This window comes from Papio anubis, chromosome 2 (genome assembly GCF_008728515.1).
Source record: "Papio anubis isolate 15944 chromosome 2, Panubis1.0, whole genome shotgun sequence".
Classification (NCBI taxonomy): domain Eukaryota; kingdom Metazoa; phylum Chordata; class Mammalia; order Primates; family Cercopithecidae; genus Papio; species Papio anubis.
The window spans coordinates 53,160,204-53,183,104 of record NC_044977.1 but is presented as its reverse complement, the minus strand read 5'-3'; the positions used below and the strand labels follow the sequence as shown (position 1 = coordinate 53,183,104).

Here is a 22,901-nt window from a genome sequence, read left to right as displayed (position 1 = left end):
GGGCCCACATGATCCACTGACCCCCGATTTCCACCACCGACAAGAGTGTGCCGCCCAGACATGGCTTTCCTGCCTCCCGGCCTGTCCTCCGCTGTGGGCATAGCATCTGTGCCTGCCTGCCTGCCTGCTTGAGGGAAAGGAGTTTCTGTTGCTGCCTTGAGCTGGGGGAAGAGCCCGGGGCAGATCCTGGCAGCTGCCTGGTGAGGTGGAGTCCTCCCTGCCTTTATAAGCACGCCAGGCCCAGAAAGGCGAAGCCTGGGCTGCCTTCCTGGCCCAGCTGAGGGGAGGGGTCAGACAGCTGTAACTCAGGCCAGAGCTGGTGTTCCTCTTTCTTCTGGGTGTGTGCAGCTGTGAGGCCCCAAGAGCAGGGGTTGGAAACCCAGGAGAGGCCATGGCCTGGGTACCTCTGACCACCCTGCCCCGTGTAGAAGGCATCATCCCTGGAATGCTGTAGGAACCAGAGGCACTCTTCCTGCTATTTTATTCTTTCAGCTTTCGTCTTAGGCCCAAAAGCAAAGTGAAAATTGAGTCTGGGCTGACCCTTAACAACAGCAGGATTTAGTAGGGTAGATTTCAAATGAGGCGTCTCCCAAAGTAGCCAGTCCAAGTTCCGGTGGCTGTCGTTCAGCTCATGGGAGCTTCATGGGGACACAGCCGACACAGGTGCAGGGCCCGAGTCCGCCCACCCAGCCTGGCACTGAAACTCACTCGGGGGCTGAAGAGCCACACGTACACTATGTGGTTTAAGAGCACTTTATTATTGTTCTTAAGGCTACTTTTAAGTACAAAAAAAAGATGGCCTGCCAAACCTTTTTTTCTTCTTCCAGGAAAAACAGGCCACAGAGAATGGTATATTACAGATTTACACACGGAGAGACGCTCAGAGCGCACTGCAGGCGGTGTGGCTCTGGCAAGAACTTCACGGAGCCCTTCTTAGAGCGGGGAAGGGGGCTCTTTCTCAGTGAAATGTTTGGTTTTCTGCTGCCCCCTCTGCCCAAGGCCCCCTCCAGGGTACTGCCTATCCCAGATAGGTCAGTGCACCAGGGGACCGGCCACCAGCACCGCCGACCCTCCCAGAGTGACGCCCTTGTTCACTGACAGAGAGACCTGTCCCAGGAGTGTCCTCCACCGAGCCGGTCAGCAGTGGGTTGTTTTCCTGTTACGACGCTCAGTAGCCTGTAGCAATAACAAACTAGTGGCTATGAATGCAGATGCAGTGTTCTCATAGAATAACTGTGTTCCTGCACTTTTACAGACAAATCTACGACAAAAAAAAAGATCAACTTTTTTTTTCCCAAACAACAAAAAATGAATGATTACAATAGGAAAGGGAAAAATTAAATAGCTACATATCATTAACAAATTAATGTTCTTCCAAAAATACCTACAAATTTCTCTGTACATTCTTTACGCACAGCGTAATGATGGTCTTAAAATTACCTATATAAAAAAAGTGTTCTCAACGATTTTTCCTACAGAAAATATAGGGGCCTGAATGCCAAAGCTTGGAAGCCCAGTAGAGTGGGAGTGAAATGTGTGCGGGGCAAGGAGAAGGGCTTTTCTTTCCTCCACTTTTCAAAGGCCTGCAGCCACCCTGTGACTACAAGAGCCAGTCCTCCGACCTTTTCACCCAGTGCCAATTTCCAAAATTCAACAGCCAAACTGTAAAACCAGAGGTCGTGCAGTGTGCAGAGTCCACAAAGCCTTGCAGGTGAGGTGACCACACCCATGTCACCCGGTCAGGTGCCATCGTCGTGAGCCTCTGCTGGGCCAGGCGAACACAGCACACCCCAGGCGGAGGGGACAGAAACGCTCATTGACCAAAAAGGAGCAGCTGTGACCTCCACAGCTGTGTCTGTCATGCTTGCTTCATCTAATTTCTAGTTAGTAGCTATTAATATAGCAAATAATAAAATGCAGTAATAACAGTATAAAGTCAGAGGAATGTATACTGCCTTGGCCCCAGCGTACGAGGAAGCGTATAAAAACACCGTTATCACAGATTGTCAGTAATCTGCTGTTCAGCCAAGAGAGTTCAAAGGGAGCAGTTTCTGCATGTAGGGAAGCTGGAAGACACAAACCCCACCTCCCCTGGGAGCTTGTAACAAAGCAGACGGGGATGCAAAAATGCTGTCAGCCGGCAGCAAAACTCCAGCATCCCACACCGCAGCTGACCCACTGCTCATCACGAGGGCCTGCCAGGAGCTGGCCTCCCGCACTGCTTGTGAGTAAAGTGAATATCAAATACAAATCTTAGAGTACAACTGTACCAGCAGTAAGTATATCTAGGACTGTAACTGACAAAAATAAACTAATTCTGAAAAGAAGATAGTAAGTATTAAGGTTTTTGTTTACTGTCTATATAATTAATAGAAACCAGCTATTTTTTCTCCATTAAAACATGCATCACGTTTAAAGCACTATGGAATCCTCCAACCTCAGCTCTAGTCTAACAAACTGCAGTGTTCAGAGAAGGTAAAATGCCCGTGATTGGTAGAGTCTGCAGTCCAGTTGCAAGCACCTGAAATCTAGAGAGAGAAAGACCTATAACCTGTATGAGACTTCCCCTTCCAAAGCTGTATTGTCTAGATTAAAAAAAAAACAAAAACAGTAACAACAACAAACACACAAATGGTCAGAAATGTCATCCTTAAACCCTTTGTTTTTCAGCAGTTTGCCCTCAGAGTTCTGGCATCACACATAAAGTTGTCAGGCAACTTTAGTCCTCCTCCAATAGTGCAAATCAGACACGACAGTTCTCTTCAAGTATACACACGCACACACACGGACCGAACCAAACACGCCGTGGAAGCTGAGCCACACACACCTCGGTCTCAAGAAGCAAAGGAAAAAGCACAAAGCGTCTGAGTCACCAATTCATCATGGCTTGTGACTGAGAAAGCGCTGTGGAGTCCTGGCCCCGTCGGGGCGGCAGACCTGCATCAGAGGTTTCTTTGGTAACTGAGGCAGGAAGTAAGGATGCTACATTAGACAGATGTTCCACACGTAGTTCCTGCTATCATGTTTGAGGGCCCCCTTGTACGGATACCAAGCAAGTACAAAAACAGAACAAAAATCCCAACAACATGGTTTTTGTGAATAAACCATCCCTTCCCTTCCCCCCACCCCCCCCCCATGATTTTTTTTTTTTTTTTTTTTTTTTTTTAAAGTACTGACTGTTCAAAGCTCAGGCAAACCATGCAGATCCACGTGTTGTTGGAGGAGGCACTCCCTTCAGGAGACCACAGACGGGGAGTGACTGTGGCTGACCATGTGGGCAGAGGGGCTGGCGGACTGGCCCCTGCGAGAGGCGGACTCAGGGCTGCTGGACGCTCCGTCCTTGGCCGCTTTGATCTGGAGCCACGTGTCACCCAGAGCTTTGGCAAAGTGGTCGTCCACGGAGCCCGTGATGGACACAGAGTTGGGTGCCGGCTCGGGCTCCTTGTAATTCTTGCCCAGGCTCCTCCGGAAATGCTCCTCCACCACGGGGTCACAGGTGGTGGCAGCTGCAGGCAAGCAGGAAGGCAGTCAGACACAGGTGGCTGCAGACAGGCACGGGTGCAGCACCCTCCCTCGGGCAGCCCAGAGCTGGACTGGCTGCCACAGTCAGTGTGGGCTCTGCAAACAGAACCCACCTCCCCCGGCTAAGTCAGGCACTTGGGCAGGTCACTTCTCTGTAAAATGGTGATGTACCGACTGCACTGGGCCAGAGTCCAAGTTCAGAAAGAGAACGTGGCATTAAATTTAACAGTAGCTGCTGCCCTCCCTGAACTAGGGCATGAGATCCTGGAATTGAGGGGGGCAGCGTGTTTCTCATGCCCTTCCCACCCAAGCCACGCACAACGCTAGGTGCACACTGGACGTGCTCAAAAAATACTTTTTCAACCTCAGCAATAGATGGGCTCAGGGGCGAGGGGTTTCAGCCAACAGCATGACAGAGAAGGGCTCTGCTGCTACTAGCACAGCTGTGACAGGTGAGGAGGCCCGGGACACTCACCGCTTGGTGGCCTCCGGTAGCTGGCAGGCCCGGGCGCGGCACAGCCGCTGTGCGCGATGGGGCAGTGCGAGAGGTTGCAGTTGCGGGCGCCAGCCGAGGCACAGGTGATCACGGAGGGCCGGTTCTGCGGGGAAGAGGGGTGTCAGTATGTGGAGACCCGCCTCAGTACGGGGCACCGCCCCTGGGGCCCTCCCCAGCACCCTTCAGGCTCTGTTCTGGAGCCCTTCCTGACCCCGTCTGCCACCTCCCACTTCAACACTGGAGTCCTGTTGCTAAACACGGCCAATCCACAGAGTGAGTGCAGCTCCAAGGGTGTGTGTAATGGTCCTTGGTCGTGGCTGTTTGGATCAGTGACAGTACAAAGGACAAAAGCTCAACTGTTGAGTTGGTCTGTCCCCCTCTCTCAAATCTGTTGAGACAAACACTGAGCATCCTGTGGAGGGCAGAGGGTTGCAGGAGGGACCTCGCTTCTCCCGGTAACGTCCCCAGAGCCCTTCCCATTGTGTCCACTGAGCCGCGGGTGTGCCTGGAGCCATCCAGGACACTTCAATACATGGCAATTAACTGGAAGCATTTTGCTTGAGCCAAAGCCAGCTCGAGTTGGCTTCAGTGATGACCTACAAATCAGGACAGAGAGGAAATGGAGGAAATACGCCTGAGTGTAGAACAGTACACGTCCCACCCCAGCCGGATCTGCCTTGCACACAGACTCACTCTCCTTCCCTGCCACTCCTACGCTGTCTGCCTGGCAGACTCCCCTTGTTCCTTCAAGCCCTGTTCAGATCTCTCTGTGAAGCCATTCACTGGCTGCCCCCCGCTTCACTCCTGCTCCCCCAACCCACCAAGATTCAGCACATGCATCGGTCTGTCCAGGTGCTCCTGTAAGACCACGCACACCAGGCAGTATGTCTGGCTCCCCAGCCTAGGTGCAGAACCTCGGACAGAAAATATGTGTGAACTAAACAGAACTTCCTCAGGTCCCCCCAGGAAAAGTATCTTGCAATATCCCTGAGGACAAGGTGGTGGAGTATGTGGGCTGAGTTCCAGGACAGCCAGTGAGGAGCTGGTTGAAATCACTCCACAGGGACCAAGGGTGACAGTAGTGTCAGCCAGAGGGATGCTGGGCTTTGTCCTTCCCAGCCAGCCCTTTCCATTCAAGTCAGAGAAGTAGCTGGTATAAAGACACAAAAGGCTTGCCTGCCAGACCTTCTCATGATAGAAAGTGATTGGGAATGGCGAAAATGGATTCTAGGATGAAAATGTGGATCCACAAGGATGAACTGGGATTAAACATAAGGGTCTGTACTTGGGTCTAACAAGAAATGACACACGCCAGGGTAGAGGGAGACGTGGCTTAGCAGCAGCAGACAAACCAAGAATTCAGGGTTTCTGAGTGGCGCAATACTTCCACAGTGGGACAGAGCTGCCCAGAGTTCGTGTCGCCTCCGTGGTGTGCACAGGTGGCAGCGCAGAGAACCTGGGCAGGTGGAGCTGGGCTGAATGTCCACGCTCTGCCTGTGGACAGGGCCTCAGGTGAGGGTCTTCACAGTGCTGAGCAGACAGGGTCGGAAAGGGGGTTGGGGACCGACAGATGAGGCCTGGAGCAGATCTCACACTGGCTGACCACAGAGGTCAAGCAGCAGCAAGAGAGCAAGATACCAAGACCTGGACATGCGCAGAGCCAGGAGGGAGGAGGGCCTGCCCCGTCCAGCTCTCAGTGAGATGGCCAGGCCCTTCCCAAGCCTGGCTGGACCCATGACTTTGGGCTCAAGGAGACCCCCCAGGATCCTCCCAATAAAACTCCCTTTTGTGCTCAGCCGGCTTGTGCTTTGCAGCGAGCATGTCCTGAGCCACGCAGATGTGGGGAACTGGGGAGACGTTTCAAGCACGGGGAGGGGAATCAAGGAAGAGGAAGAAATGAGCTCGCTGTCCAGCCTTTATGTCAGTCTATCCAAAGCAGGAAAGGCCATTTCAGAAAAGAGTCTCTAGCACGGGACCAGCAGGGCAGGCTGGCCAACTGGTATCAGAACACCTTTAGGGCATCTCCTGACCTGAGCTGCAGCGAATCACCTTAACCGGTCACCTGCAGATGCGAAGATGTTCAGTGTCTGGGTATCCTCTCCTCCTCCCCACAAGCCAGGCTGCAGGGTGGCCCGTGAGCCCTCCTGGGACTGGCTGCACCCCCCGGCCCCCGCTGGAGTCAGACACCTCGCCCTTGCCTCTGTAGTGGAGTGCAGGCCGGGACTCGTCCACCTAGAACAGGCCAGGCCTCCAGATGGTGAGCGTTTATGGGATCTCGAGGCTCCCCTGCCCCACGCCCTTGTTTTCCAGATGGGGAAAATGAAGGCCAGAAACCCTCTGCTGGAAGTTACACCGCAGATTTATGGCAGGGCCAGGATGAGCCTTGTCACTAACCCCTTCACCCGCTGCCCCACCCCCTGTGACTGTCCTCAGACAGAGGCTGCCCTGGGGGAGACAGCGCCCACCTGTCCTATCTGAAAGCAACCCCCAAGGCTGGCTGCACCGACACTTTTTTTTTTTTTTTTTTGAGACGAAGTCTCACTCTGTCGTCCAGGCTGGAGTGCGGTGACGCGATCTTGGCTCATTGCAAGCTCCGCCTTCCGGATTCAAGTGGTTCTGTCAGCCTCCCGAGCAGCTGGGATTACAGGCACCCACCACCACGCCTGGCTAATTTTTGTACTTTTAGTAAAGACAAGGTTTCACCATGTTGGCCAGGCCGGTCTCGAAATCCTGGCCTCAAGTGATCCGCCGCCTCGACCTCCCAAAGTGCTGGGATTACAGGTGTGAGCCACCGCGCCCGGCCCTCGATGTGCGAAGCTTAACCCCATCCTGCCTCTCCTCACTGGCTGCTGCCCAAGGCCACCCTCTTGGTGTCTGTCTATCCTGAGCTGCCATCACAAACATGAAATGGGGGGACACTTTCTGCAGCCTCCCCATACATGCCCCTCAGGGAACTTTCCTGTCCCAAGTTCCCAGAGATCTGAGTCACATTTTCTGCCACACAGAGGAAGGTTTCCACCATGTCCACCTACAGGGCTGCAGCATGCATTCTGCCCACCTGTGGACACAGAGCTTTGCTGTCACCCCAGGAAGCCCCCTCCCCACCACCATTCGCCTGGCTCTGAGCTACAGGATGACACCCAACAGACTCCTGGGAAGGGGCCTCAGAGCTGCTGGAGCACAGGCAACGTGGCTGCTTGGTGTCCTCAGCAAGGCGCTGGAGCCCAGCTGAGGTTCCAGTGCGTGGCCTCGGCCCCGCCACGCTGCCGCAGGAAGGAGCCCCACGAATGGCTACGACGTGAATGACATGTGCTGACAGCAGCCACGGCAAGGAGGGCAGGATTGACCCCCTCTTCCCCACCAAGCCCAGCCTAAAGTGACAGCTCCGGTCAGGCCACTGTGCCCTTCCCAGGAAAATGGGCAGCTTGGGGTGCTCCATGGTCCCTGGCTTTGTCCTTGCTCCAGGCCTGGATCCTGTAAGGACACAGCTGGGGAGCTGAGGTTCTCCCTCCTAGGAGAGCTGCTCAGGAGCCCCAAGGCACGAGGAGGGGCCCTTGCCACATGAACGGGCAGCAAGGCCTGTTCCAGGTTGGAGAGAGGGAGACAGGCTAAAGAAATCAGGCCACTCTGTTCAGCAGTTCCGTTTTTGCAAAGCAACTGTGACCGAAACCAACTGCAAGATTCTCAAGAGCCTTGGAGAGTCAAGGAAATCATCATCTAAGAAAACACTAAGCCCGTCAAGAGCCCACCCTGACCCTGCGGGCAGAGACAGCCCGCGAGGCTCACAGTTACATCCCCCAGGTCACCAAGGGCCAGAGGCTGGACGTGGGTGCTCTGAGATTACAGCTGAATCCTCCCCTCCATTCCCCTGTCCTTCAGGGACTCCCCAACAGCCGTGACAATGGCCAGAGAGCCAGGTTCCACCTGCACAGTTCAGGCCATGGCTCGTGGCATCATTACAATGCCTGCTGAGCTTCACAAAGCAGAAAGGTCCACTGCCCACCCCCGGAGGCAGGGAGTGGGTCCCTGTGGGTCGCACTGCCCACACGCCTCTGCTGCTGCCCAGGCGCACACTCCTCTCTTCTCACATCCATTTCCCCAACTAGACTGGGAGCTCCCTGTGGCCATGACAGTGTCCACACAACCACCTCTGGCTGCCCAGAGCTCCACTCTGCAGAGGGCTGGGTAAATGGTGAGCACTAGTAAAACGCTGACATGAACAGCAGTGATAACCTGGCCCCAGGTTCCATCAGACACATCAGCGCTCTCTCCTCCAGACGAAAGCTGAGTGTGCTGAGAACGACGACTGCATCTTGCTGGACTGGCTTCTGGCACCCGCTGGCACACAATAGGGGTCTATGCCATTTTGTTAAATGAATGAATCAAACAAACAGGATTACAATGTCAGGCTCCAAGGCAAGATGGGCAACTGTTCTCAGCTTCACCGGGATTCCCAAGCACCAGAAGCACCTCTCCCAACTCCCAGGGCCTCCCCAACCCGCAGTTCCAACAGACCCCATCAGAGACGGACACCAGGCAGTGCTGCTTGAGGGAAGCCCCCGGGGGTGCCGCAAGGACACGGAGGCTCTCGCAGTTGAATGCACGGAGCCTGGAGGCGCCCCTCGGGGCACAGCACCCTCCTCTCTGTCAGTCTTAGCAAATGCTGACTAGTGACTAAGGAGCTGTTAGGTCGCACTGCCCGGAGGTTCAGAGAGCTCCAGCAGCGATTCCAAGCCTTCTCAATGCTGCTGCCTTCCCACACACACTTCCCCAGGAACCCCGTTTTTAAAAAGATTTGTTTCTACCAAGCAAACGGTGTTTATTATGTAATCATTTAATTTCCTATATTCCTTTAATAGAAAAAACTCCCTATGTACCCATCATAGGCTTCTGACCAGCATGGGCTCACAACCCTGCGGCCATCAACTGTGCAGGACCCCAGCCCAAGGCAAAGCAGCCTGACATTTCCCTTCATCTGCGTGACCTTCTCAAGGAGAAACGGAGGATACCCCTGAGGATGACATTGATCCTAAGAGAATCAGGCCTGCCACAGAAGACTGCTGAAGAAAACGTCAGTACACCACCTTGTACTGTGGCAGGAGAGAGATGAAGCCCCAGTGACATGCACCTTGCCCAAGGCCACGAGTGCTAAGATGCGAGGTCCGGGCAGGTCTGGGCAGGAAGTAAAAGCAGAAGAGGACTCCTGTTCTGCTGTCCCTTGTCCCAAGTGCAGAACGGAGGCGAAGGGTGGCATCCCTTACCACCTCTCTCCCTCACCACCGCCCTCGGGGTCCTCTGCCCGGGACTCTGCATCCAGCTCAGTCCCCCAGCCCCCGGACTCCCCCTGCCACCCTCCCAGACAGAGGCCCACCTGCTGCCGCTCCCCCGGGGTCAGTGTGGGCGAGAGGCCGGCCGGCCTGCTGGCGTCCAGGCTGTTCTTGGTCAGTGCGAGGGGCTGCTCCAGGCCGAGGCTGGGGAGGGACGTGTACAGGTGGCTGCCGTGCAGGCTCATGGTGGGGGCCACGGCGCGTTCGATGGGGCTGCGGCTCCGCTCCCGGGGGTCTTTGCGGCAGTCGCCATTGGCAGTCTTGTTCCTGAAAAAGAGGAGTGAGCGTTCAGAGGGGAATCCCTGGCATTTTCTGAAAGGCAAAGGGGACAGTGACTGTGTGCCAGGCACTCCGTGTTGCTTATTTAATTTTTTACCCTGAAGCTCAGGTCGTGTGGCTGGGCAGCATGAGGAGGAGCCGGCTACCAGCCCGGGTCAGCCTGACCCCAAAGCCCCTGGGTGCCGGGGAGGCTGCTGCCAGCGGAATCCAAAGTCAGCTCCATAGAAGATGGAGCCCCCGACCCGGCGGCGTCCTCTGCCCGACTCTCTGTTCACTTCTACAATAATCTCCACCCCCTCGGAGCCTGGGGAGCTGGAGGCCAAGCTGGTTTGATAAGGACCTGCCATGTGGACGGGACGGGGACACTGACAATGATCCAGTCACCGGCTGTGTCCTACATGCCGGGCCTGGTCTAAGCCTCCACAGTACTGCTCAGCCCATCTTCCTAACAGCACCAAGCAGGCAATGCCTCCACCACCCCCTGTCCAGACGAGAACCCCGAGACTCAGCTCAGGCTCCTGGCTGACACGTGGTGACGTCTGCTCTGGTGCTCCCGGGACGCCGCAGGGAGCCAGCGCGCAGCTCGCTCATCCAGGACACACGAGCAAGAGTGACCTGCGTCCAGAAGGTCCATCACTAGCCCTGGCCATGTGCTGAGCTCTCAGGCGATGCCACGTGGAATCCAGGTGAGACAGTCAGCGCCGCCTCCATCCGATGTGTTAGTCCGAAGGCAGTGTTACATGTCGCATCTATCAGGCACTGGCCCCACACAGGTAAGGCGCGGCCAGCCCCGGTCCACCCTCCACACTTTATTCCAGGGGTCCCACAGTGGCATCTGCCTTGGGTCTTGCCTCTTGAATCCACCACATTCTCCGCTGACAGAGTAATCTTTTTCCATAACTAATGAGCTGGTCTTTTAAAGAAAAATGTGATGAATCATGATTTGAGTGAATTTTCTTTAAGAAATACAAATTATTTTCAGAGTCTGCAAGTAGTCACCTGTCTTAACTAGCAGAAAAGCCTGGGCCTGCCCTGGTGAAGCAGCAGCCACAGCCCCCATCCCGGACTGGCTGAGTATGTTACACACACACACTGAAGATGTTACACACAATGTTACGCATGCACACAGAACGTTACACACTGAATACGTTACACACATGCATGCACACACTGAATATGTTACATAAAGCACACACACTGTTACACACACACATGCACGCACCACACACACACATGCATGTGACAGGCATACCTTTCTGAAACTGTCGATTAACTTCAGTTGTAAGAACACAGAGCCATCACATGCACCCTGTACCCTGACTCCCCGGATGGTGGCATCTTGTAAAAGTACAGTACAATATCACAACCAGGATAAGACAACTACCAACCTTATTCAGATTTCCTGTTTTGCCTGTATCCATCCCAGAGCAATCTCTTTATAAAGCAAATCCAACCACATCCAGCCCTTAGTTAATGTTTTTAGCAGCTCAGCACGGGCCTTGGTAGCCTCTGGGCCTGACCACCTTCCCATCCTCATCTCTGGCTCCAAGCCTCCAAATGTTGTGCTCTGTAGTTTCAACCGTCTACTTGCCATTCCTCAAATAAGACGCAGCCACTCTGCCTCTGTGGCTGTGTACAGGCGGTGCCGCTCTAGCCTCCCTCCTCCCCCTGTCCTGCACTGCCAACCACAGCTGCAGCGTAAAATCCCAAAGTGCCCCGTGCAAACCTTTAATATAGAACCCATCACCCACTGTCAATGATCTCTTCATCTATGCACCTGCCCCTCCTCACATTACCTCGCCCCTCCTATCTCATTACCCTTGCTACCATGGGCGCACAGAGAGAGACTTAACAAGTCAATGAAGAGAAACAGTGCATGGGTGACTGGGTAAGAAAGGCAGGTATCGTGGAGTGGAACTGTGGATGGGCAGAATCATGGAGAGCTGGAGGGCTGAGGAGTCAACTGGAGGTGCGTTCAAGCCTTCAGATGGACTCTGCAGCCCAATCAGTGAGCTGTTAAGGGCTGAGCAGGAGAAGCACCAGAGGGGGCCTGAGTGCAGCCTCGGCTGTGATGTTGTGACGTCATTCTGTGCCATCTCTAGCAGGGGCACGTGCTCGGCTTGCCACTCAGTGCCCCAAGGCATTCCGAGCCTCGGCGTCTCCATGTAACCATGTGGTCATAGTAAGATCCACCCAGAGGACTCTAAACGGGGGACAAACAGCACACAAACCAAAATCAGGGAGTGCCAAGAGGACCCAGTCAGCCCTAAACCAAAACCATCACAGCGGCGCACTGCAGCCCTCAGTGAGCGCCAAGAGAACCCTGTCAGCCCTGAACCGAGTGTATTGATTATAGGGTGATTAGCTGTACAAGACCTAGATTAGCTGTATTCGTTTATGGGTTTTTTTCCTTCCTTTTATTCTCTGGCTGATGATACAGAATGTCTTAAAAGCAATTAAGGAATAAACGTTCAGCCCATTAAGACAACCATGGAAGAGAATGTTCTGGCCAGAGCCTAGACAGTAGGTTCCATCAACGCCACACACATCCTGGCAATTTTCAAAACATTAAAATACTAAAAACCTTAATACTGAAACCAGCCTGTCCATAATGTCGCTGTCCGCAGCAGTTCAGAAGACAGCACAGGTTTCTGCAATGAATGCCTCAAGGGTTACGATCCCAGACACTGACATCACCAGAGGATCTTCCACGGAACGGACATCAAGCCAAACAGGCCTGAGATCTGCTGGCTTCTACCCTAAACGGGGCTTGGTTCCCCAATACTCAATTCATCCGTGTCACCGCACATCCTCATCTTCAGGGTCCCGCTCCCTTCCAAATTCAGATAAACACACAATTTCATTGTTAACGACATGAGTGAATGGCTTCCCTCCTCCTCACTGATACTTCCACGGGCCACTTCACGAAGTGCACAGACCTGGGGGCTCACGTCACGGATTCAGGAGCGCCTCAGACATGGTGTGCCTCTGAATTTAGACTTCCGTTCACTCAGCCAGTGCCAGCTGAGTCTCTGTTCTGTGGAGGTTACAGAAAGGAAGCCAAAGCCCTGCCTTCTCACGGGCTTACAATCTAGCAGGGACAGAAAGGCCCAAGAGGGGCTGCAGCTCCCAAGTGACGGCTCTGGCTCCAGGCGAGGTCCGAGGATAAAGACAGAAGTCCAAGGATAAAGACACCCCCGGGTGGCAAGGAGGAGCAGCCTAAAGCTCAGGCCGCGTCTGCCCATGTCCAAAGCCAAGGTTGGGGCACATAAGGCATTGCCCACCCCTCGCACCTTATGTCCTAGGGGCACGGCACAGTCACATGGAAGACTCAGCGGCGCCTCAGGAAATCCAAGCATGACTTGGAGACCACATCACAGAGGAGCGGGGTGCCAGGGCCGCCAGCTGCCAGGGCAGAGGTAAGGACAGGGCAGCCCCGCACCTAAATCCACCATCTGTGCTGCCATAGCCCCACTGTGCACCTACCCTACGCAGGGCAGCGGGGAGAAGGGGACTTCCAGGCGCACTAACTGGAAAGAGGGTCCATGGAACACAGCACAGCGGGCACTACGGGTCAGACAAAGACGCTGAAAACAGCGAGAAAAGGCCCAGAGAACTGGCTGGTTAATTTTAGTAAAATTATACATTACTCACATTTCCAGCTCATTTTCCTGGTTCCCGGAGCTTCAAGACAGACATTGTTTTCTAGGCCCTGCTCCCCCTGGTGAATCACCTCCCAGCCACTGCTTCCCAGGCGTCATGTGCTCCCCAGGACGGCAGAAAACCACATGCATCTTGCCCGGGAGATGGGAGTCACCTCTGCTCCTGGTCAGGACTGTGCCCGAGAGAGCCCACTGCATCCCCGCGAGCACCCAAAGGACTCCGACTGGCTCCGTGCCAGGCCCATCGGAGCCACTGAGGCTGCACGGCACCTGGCCCTGACCCGGGCCTCATCCCCATCCTAGGCAGGTACTTCCACTGCCAGCTGCCCACGGACAGAAAGATGGAAAGAGGAGGGGGGAAAGAGAGGCCTACGACACTATCATCTAGGACAGAGTTTTCTGAGGACTGAAGGCCACATGCTCTCTAAGCTGAGAAACCAAGAATGTGTATCATATTTGGGGAAAAGTAAACCAGATTCCAAGCAGTGACACTGAAAGAATCCATCACGTGAAAAAAGTGCACTGCATGTTTGATACTCATTAAAATGAGTTTCCCGCCCTCCAACATTAAAATGAGCTTCCTGCCCTTCAACAAACGCGCTCCAGGATGCTCAGCCCCCAGCCCCATCACCTGACGTTCTGAGCCTGCACTGCGCTTCATTCACCATGGACCACCGCGAGCTACACTGATCTGAGTCTGAGTTCTTCTGCCTGAGGAGGGGGTATGGGTACAAGACATTTTGAGGATATATTCTGGGGTCCCCAAAGGCCCCTGGGCACCATGGCAGGGCAGGTGCTCCCACCTGGTGACAGAGATGAGGCCCAGGGCAGCCTTGGGCCCTGGCCTCCCACAAAACACCATCCTGAGGCAGCAAAGCAGCCCATCCCTATGCCAGGCGGTGCCTGGCAGAAGTAGACTGAAGGCTGTGCAGAGACATCCCCCAAGTACCAGAGTCCAGCCGGAGACAGAGGTTCGAAGGAGGGGCCAGCGGTGGGCCAGTGAGTGGGCCGGGACACAGCCCCATCTCCAGCCCTTTCGTCCTCTCCCTCCCACCGCAGCAGTTACAGGAGAATCTGACCTCTGAGAACTGGCAGGACAGCCGGATGCCCACACAGTCTTAACACATCATAATGAGGTTGCTGGCTGGGCATGGTGGCACGCACCTGTGGTCCCAGCTACCTGGAGGCTGAGGTGGGAGGATCGCTTGGGCCCAGGAGGTGGAGGCTACAGCGAGCCATGGTCATGCCACTGCACTTTAGCCTGGGTGACAGAGCAAGACCCTGTCTTTAAATAAGTAAGATTGCTAGCACATCTTTAATCTTAAAAAGCTTCCTCAGAAAACAGACTTAATGCCACTGAACGGTGCCCTTAAACCTGGTGAAAGTGGTCAGCTGTATGCTCTGCTAATTTTTTTTTTTTTTTTTTTTTGAGGTGGAGTCTCGCTCTGTCACCCAGGCTGGAGTGCAGTGGCCAGATCTCGGCTCACTGCAAGCTCCGCCTCCCGGGTTCACGTCATTCTCCTGCCTCAGCCTCCCGAGTAGCTGGGACTACAGGCGGACGCCTGTAGTCCCAGCTAGTTTTTTGTATTTTTTTAGTAGAGACGGGGTTTCACTGTGTTAGCCAGGATGGTCTCGATCTCCTGACCTCGTGATCCGCCCGTCTCGGCCTCCCAAAGTGCTGGGATTACAGGCTTGAGCCACCGCGCCCGGCCTGCTCTGCTAATTTACCACAACTTTTTAAATAACAAAATTTTACATGAATACTATAGAAAGAACTTCCTCCCAACCTTTACCTGCTGCCCCCTGGGGTTTCTGTTGTGTACAGGGCAGGTCAGCCCATTCCAGTTTTACGGAAGAGATGGCCAAGGTGGAGAAGATGAAGGCTTTGCCCAGACAGGCCGCCCACCACAGACACCAGCCCTGTGGCATGTCGTCACACCAGGACCACCAAGAGACTCTCCATCACCTCCCAGCTCCATCCCAAGCTTCCAGGAGGCCTTTCCCACTCACCAGCACCATTTCCACCCACCTTCCCGCCCCAACTACGGAGCCGCAGGGAAGGAGCAGTGCGGAGATGCCGGCTGCCAAGGCCTGTCCCCAGACAGTCCCGCCTAGCTGGCTTTCTCAGTCAGTGAGCGCCTGAGGCACAGCTCCCAGGGGACCCTGATCCCTGGCTGGACCGTGCACTCCTGGGAGGGCTGACACTGCAGCCCCCACGTCCTAATCTCCTTGGCTCCACACGGGTGACCACATACCAGATGTTCTAATAACTGTCCATAGAGTAAATGAATCATTAAGGTACACATAGTATGTGTGAGTCCAGTTAACAGCATTTGTGGCAAATGACAAGGGAGTTAAGGAGATTTCGGAGAAAATGACTGGTGGAAAAGACTTTTCTCCGACAAAGCAGAATTTAGGGAACATTTAAATGTTGGGCATAAACAGTGGTGAGATGTCTTCTCCCTTCAGTTCCTTCCTCCAACTTCTGTTGTCCTCCTCACCTCCTCCCTGCTTCTACATGTCCCCAGGCTCATCCAAAGCACCGCACAACACACACACAGGAAGGACTCATCACCGTGGCTTCTCTCCCCTTGTGAGTGGGAGAGTTCACTGCTTCCCAGCGAGCAACAAGGTGCCTGGGTGTGTCCCCGAGACATCCTGGTCAAGCCGCGTCACTCCTCTGCCAATTTTAGACGGGAAGCGGGGGAGGTGGTTGCAAAGGAAGGCCTGGGTGAGACGATGTTTGCAGAGGTGGCGGAGACCAAGGCAGAGACCCCCTCCTAGGTACAAACGGCAAGAAGTGTGTCGTGGGCAGGAAAAAGTTGGGAAGATACCAACATTTGGACTGTCCTGAAGACAGAGATGACCCTGAGGCTCCTGGCTTCAACAGCGGGGCCCACCCTCGCCAGCAGGGACAAGGGCAGAGACTGTCTCTGCCTTCTATGCATCAGCAACTACTGCCATAGCTTAACATTGTTTAATAACTGAGAAAAAGCCACCAAAAAGTCAAGGGAATCAAACGCGAGTGTGAATGCTGCCACAGCCAGCATGGCTGCCACAGCCGTCCGCCCACAGAACGTCTCCCCCATTAATTCTCCACAAAGGGGCCAGGCGCAGCGACTCATGCCTGTAATCCCAGCACTTTGGGAGGCCAAGGTAGGTGGACTGCGTAGGCCCAGGAGTTCGAGACCGGCCTGGGCAACATGGCGAAATCCCGTCTCCACAAAAAATATAAAAATTAGCTGGGCATGGTGGTAGGAGCCTGCAATCCCAGCTACTCGGGAGGATGGCTGGAGCCCGGGGGGAAGTTACGGCTACAGTGAGCCATGACAGAGCCACTGCACTGCAGCCTGGGCAACAGGGTGAGACCCTGCCTCAGAAAATAAAAATAAAATACTCCCCACAAAGGTAGTGTCCCTCTTTTGGCCGGTCCAGATTTCAGAAATCGACTCCATGGACCAGGCAACACAGGACTCATTTGCTCCATCTATCACGAGACAGCTGTGAGAAGTGTATTGGCCAGGCACAGTGGCTCACACCTGTAATCCCACCACTTTGGGAGGCCGAAGCTGGCAGATGGCTTTAGCCTAGGAATTCAAGACCAGCCTGGGAAACATGGCAAAACCCCGTCTCTACTAAAAATAGAAAAATTATCTGGGCGTGGTGTCACGTACCTGCGGCCCCAGCTACTCTGGAGGCTGAGGTGGGAGGATCACCTGAGCCCAGGAGGTGGAGGTTGCAGTGAGCTGAGATCTGCACCACTGTATTCCAGCCCGAGTGACAGAGTGAGACCCTGTCTCAGAAAAAGAGCTGGGGACTCTCTGAGTAAGTGATTGATGTTGACTATCTTTATTATCATCAGCTCTCATCTACTGAAGGACATGCCCAATCATATGCTAGGCCTTATCTTAGTAAATTCACTGCCCCGCTGCAAAATAAGCGTCATCTCCATTTTACAAATAAATAAACTGAGCTTCAGAGAGGCTAAGTAACTTTTCAAAGTTTACAAAACTAGTACAACAATTCCAATATATATTGGACTGGCTCCAAAGCCTTTCCATTTTCCAGGAGAGAGGAAAATACAAAGACCTGTGTACCTACTACTCAGAACTAGCAAATGAAAATGCGCTCTCATATTTGCTTCGGGCCTTTTCTTTCCTCTGGCCATGATGAAAGCAGCAGAACATGCAGACGCATGAGGTCCCTGCTGCAGGCCCTTCTCAGTCCCATTTCCCTCTCTTCATCCCCAGGGGCATCCTGTTTTGTATTTGGTGCCTCCTGCTACCTGGCTGTCGTCCTCTGGCCACCCGTGGATGTGTCTGGAAGCACACATCCGTAGCATGCTTCCCACTCCAGCATGCCAGGACACTGTGTGTCTGGGGACCAGGGCTTCTGACATTCTCTCAGGTCAGTATTTGCAGGTCATCCACCTTCGACTTCAACACATGTGACCAGAAACCTTCCCAAGGCGGCCATCGACTTTGGTGTCCCTCTGATGGCCGTGGCTGACCGCTGCTGCTGCTGTGTCCTCGGTGACATCCAGCCTTGGCAGCCTGTGGATTTCTGCCATTCTCCAAATGGCATGAACATGCCAGGCTCAGTTGCTTGTTGTTTTAATTTGCATTTCTTCAGTTACCCCGGCAGTGGAGCATCTTTTCATACACTTGTTGACCATTCTACTTTATTCATGTGCGATTGCCTCTCTAATTAAAATACTGTAATGAGGTTGAATTGGTGGTCCGCGCCTGAAAACACACTGAAGCCCTAACCCCCTAGGTTCTCTGACTGTGAGCTTATTTGAAATAGGGTCTTTACCGAAGACCAAGTAAGCTGTGGTTATGCGGGTGTGCTCTAATCTAGTATGACTTGTGTCCTATTAGAAAACATGGGAATTCTGGATACAATGACAGACACATATGGCGGGAAGAAGATGTGAAGACATAAGAGCATCATCGACAAGCCATGGAACGCCAGAAGCCACCAGCAGCTGAGCGATAGGCCTGCACAGACGCTCGCCATCGCCCTCAGAAGGAGCCAGCCCTGCTGACACCTTGATCTCAGGCATCCAGCCTCCAGGAACGGTGAGACAATACATTTTTGTTAAGCCACCCAGTTTGTGGCTCTGTGTTATGGCAGCCCTACCAAACTAATACAATTCCCCAGGCCGCACCTACCCGCTGCCTTGCTTTACATGGCTTTAGATATTTGCCACACCCATGTTTCTTCTGCTTTATCTATGATCAACCTGAAAGTTTTTCAAGATTCCTCTGGACATTTAAAGAGAGGTCCTGAGATCCACTGGGCCTTGGGCACCTGTCCTGTACGCCTGTTGTCCTGAGGCACTGCACAAGCACCACACAATGACAGTCCAAGCAGAGACCAGAGCTGGGGAGGCCAGGTCAGCCCAGACCTGCCAGTAAGAAGCTGAGGGTTCCAGAGGCTGGGAAGGGTAGGGAGAAGGTAGGGGCTGCAGAGATCTGCTAAAGGATACAAAATTACAGCCAGGAAGGAGGAGTAAGTTCCAGCACTATGGTCACCTAGACCGCTGTAGGGTGACTGCAGTTAACAATAATACACTACAGAGTTTCAAACAACATCCACATATTGGATGTCCCCAGCACAAAAAAATGATAAATGTTTGATGATGAAGGCTAAGCACCCTTAGCTCATCACTCTACATTACACGTGTCAAAACTTCACCATGTACCCCATGAATATGTACAATTACTGTCAATTCAACAACAACAAATATATATATAAAGCTGGAGGGTTGGCTGCCCCCAAATCGGTTCAGGAAGCCAGGAGAAAGAGCCCCATCTTACATGTGCCTACATACAAGAGGGAGAAGCTTGTCGGCCGAGTTACCATCCAAAACCTTTTGGCTTGGCGGTGTTTGGGGAGGATGAAAGAATAAAGCTGCAGATCTTTTCATGACTCCTGCACCTCCTGCTCTCTTCTTCAACAGTCGTGCCAACCCCCCACTCCCACTTTACACTGAGGGAAAGTGGGTTGAGAGGTGGAGGGATCTGCCCAGGGCCACGTGGCTGGCAGGTGGCAGAGCAGGGACTCGGGTCCCTGGCACTGGCACTGCCGCCAGTGCCCGGAGGGTTCAAAAGCAGCTGGGGTCTGTGGTGCTGGAGGGAAGGTGGTCGCACTGAGTGTTGAGAGAGCAAATGGGTGTCCACTTCTGCTGCTCTCCTGTCAGTGTGGACTCTGTGGCTCTAACTGCGCCGAGGATTTCCAGTCACTGTGCGCTCAAGAGTGACAGTCATTAAATCAGCATCGCCAGCATCTCCACATACTCCAGCCTTCAAGCTTCTTCTGACTCCCTCCGGCAGCTCAGCCGGAATCTGCATCGTGTGTGAGGCTGCCCCCTCTCACCTTGAGGCTGGAAAGAGCTCCAAGGGCAAAGTGGGTCCCTCCTTTCCTTGAGCACAATCAGTCCTCAGATCTGTGCAAGGGACGGAAGACACTTGGGAAACCTGGCGGGTCCGGAAGCACAGTGCGCACTTACCCAGCGGCAGCCGCTTAAAGGAAGAGTCCCAGACACCCAAAATGTCAGCCTTAGCAGAGAAACTCTAAGTGATTTCAGTTAGAGACCTGTCGGAAATGCTGCTGCTGGTAGCCTCCAGCTTTCCATTCTCCCTATGGTGGCCCAAAAAGCCAGGTGGCTGGTTTGGCTAGAATGAGGCGTAAAGTCAGAGCAAACAGGTTCTGAGTGAGTTCGGGGCCAACCCCTGCAACTTTCCCATATCTAGTTCCAGCATTCAGAGACCCTTTTCGCCTGGGAATGTGTGCAGGCTTTCCAGACCGGGTGCCTCTAGAGAGGCAGGACTCACGGAAATGCTGGCCAGCAGCGTGGAGCACGTCCAGGTTGCCCAGATCCTCAGGTCACGTTTCTGAATAGCTCAACTCTATGTAAACAAGGTACCAGTTTTCTTTAACCAGAACTGTCTACACGTGTTTTCCATTATTAGCTTTAGTTAAGAAAAACTGACATTTGAGAAACAGGTCATGGCTGAGAACATGACCGGTGAAGCATCTCACCTGCCCCCACGTTAGCAACTGTTGCCAGGGAAGTAGTTGTGAGAGCACGGCCAGTAGTGGATGCCCACCTGCGCCCAGGACCCCCCGAACTTAATTCAGATGGGGCAGGAATCCACGTGCACGCTAAGCACTGTTTACAGGCAAAACAGATGTGTCCCACATTAGAGTTTTCAAATGAATGGAGATGTTGCTGAGATTAATAACATGGAAAATAATTTAAAATTCCTACTGCTGCTCATTTGTAGTTGTTTTTGTCATTATGTAATCTCTCAAGGAATATGTTAAAAATACAACCGCTATCATATTTTTTGACATTAAACAGAATCCCCGTATCATAGAAGGGATGAAACCCCTCTATCCTTCCTTCCTCACTGAGCTGCAGTGTCCGAGGTGGACAAAACCCTGGGAGAGACGACGGTCTCTGCACAGCAGCAGAAGCATCAGCATGTCGCCATCCCGCCTGGCCATCCTCCGGGGACTACTGGAGACAGCTGGGGCGAGGGCTAGAGGAGGAGTGAAGAAAAGGCATTTGACCACTAAGACCACCCAGTGCTAGTCGACCCAGACGTCCCGTTCTCCCTGCTGCTTCACTGCACCCCACACCCTCAATCTGACTCTGAGCTCCGCTGGAAAGGCCTTCCCTGTGCTGGAAAAGTGGAGGGCAGGACCCACAGCCTCCGATGCCCACCTCAGGAAGGCGGAGGATGGAGAGAGGGTCCATCCGCCAACTCAAGGTTAGCAGAGAAGACACTTTCCCTCTAGACACGCCTGGAGGGAACCAAACGGGAACAGTGATTGCTCAGTAGGCTGCTCAGAGGTGTCCGTAAGTCAGTGTCTAGAACAGTGCCTGGCACACACTATTTTATGAATGAGCCAACCAAATCTAAACAAATTCTCAGGAGAAACCAGCACCAGCAGGTTAGAGTCAGACAGAGGAACTCATGAAGCTGGGTGACCCAGGGCTGGGCCATCCATGGCCCTGGGGCTCCTGGAGAAACCTGAGGAGGACAGCCCCGGCCAGCGCCAACCCACTAGAAACGAGTAGTCTGAGGAGACCTTCCTCCGTTCCCTCTCTCGTTCTTCCGACTGGCACTGTCATCTTTCGTAACTTCAAATTCTTTTGAAGGCTCACTCTTAGTTTTTACTCCATATTATGCAGCAAATTGCTGGAAAATATTATAAAACTGTTTACTGGCCAGGTGTGGTGGCTCATGCCTGTAATCCCAACACTTTGGGAGACTAAGGCGGGCGGATCACTTGAGGCCAGTACAAGACCAGCCTGGCATGGTGAAACCCCGTCTCCAAACTGTCACCCACGGGGCACACTCCACAAGTGAACATCCATATTTAAGAGGGTCACACTCCAGAAGCAGCCTATGGAAATAGGGCACACAGGCAAGGACTCACTCCCTTTCATTTATCGTGGCACGTTTCTGAACCAAAAACCAGGGCAGACAGTCTAACAAAAACTAACCTTCAACGTCAGGATTATTCCAAGACCTGCAGTCACCAGTACTATCCTTTCCTCAAAACAACCCAAGATGCCAACAGGCACTTCCACACCCATGTTGCACAGTGTGGCCGCATCAAAGTCTCCCATTCTTTTTTTCCCGTTATTTCAGCTTTGTGACCCCATACTGGCTAAAGACCAGACATGAATGAGTGCATGCAGGCATATCGGAGACAAATAATCAGACTTCCTCTCTGCGTCGTGTGGTGTGTGGCAGTCTCCTCCTCCCCACACGCGGGTGCGTGGCCACAACTGCCTGAATGCCAGCTGCCTTCCCACGGTCCAGCCCTAAGGTTGGTAGGAACCAGTTCGAAATCATTTTGTGCACTTCTCCCTACTACAGGAAGACCTCTGGTTCAATAAATCCATTCGGCACTAAGTAAAAATTGTAAACCTGGTTTTCCTCTTAAAGTTACTGATCTACCCTGACTGAACTCAGAAACTCTGCCAAAAAAAAAAAAAAAACCATTGAGCTAAATTATTACACACCCATTGAAAATTTGAGTATTGAGTATATGAAGTGATTAAATGCTCATCTAGTAGAAGATTTTGAGGCATCTACTGTATTTCTTTAAAGTAATAATAGACCATAAGGGCCTTCCTTCCGAGAGCCAATCATGTAGTGTGTTAATTCGCAACATGAACTACCTCTCAGCACCCAGGTAGTCAGGGGTGTGCGCCATCTTTCCTAAACTAGGGGGAAAGGGTTGGCCAAGCTAATTTTCTTTAAAAAAAAAAATGAAAAAAAAGAAAAAAAAAACCCAGACTGCATTACAGACATAAGATTTAAATTACTTAAAGAAAAAATTGTTTTCAGGACCTCCAGGTGCTTAGCAAGGCTACTGCTTTACTGACAATTGACACCCTAATGACAAATAAAGCAGAGTCCCCACGGGACCGGGAAAAAACAGTACTGAGAGCCTATTTCATTGATCTGAGTTATAAAACTGCACTTCTTTTCAAATAGTCTCATCTTCAAATTCTGCAAAAAATTCAGAACTAAGCTGTCTACTGAGCTTCACTGTAACATCCCTCACATCTAGATGCAATCCCCTGGC

At 53.0% G+C, this 22,901-nt stretch overlaps 1 protein-coding gene across 5 annotated transcripts in view; it reads right to left on the bottom strand.

The window, feature by feature from the left end:
- Positions 1-739: 739 nt before the first annotated feature.
- VGLL4 (vestigial like family member 4) overlaps positions 740-22,901 on the bottom strand; it is a 158,511-nt gene continuing 136,349 nt past the window's right edge. For all 5 annotated transcript variants that reach the window (XM_017955250.2, XM_017955252.2, XM_017955251.3 and 2 more), the window contains 3 exons: positions 9,390-9,612; positions 3,998-4,121; positions 740-3,506 (listed from right to left, as the gene is read on the bottom strand). In XM_017955250.2, coding sequence (XP_017810739.1) covers positions 3,235-3,506; positions 3,998-4,121; positions 9,390-9,612 — 619 coding nt within the window. In that variant the 3' untranslated portion in view covers positions 740-3,234. The remainder of the gene's footprint in view (positions 3,507-3,997; positions 4,122-9,389; positions 9,613-22,901) is intronic.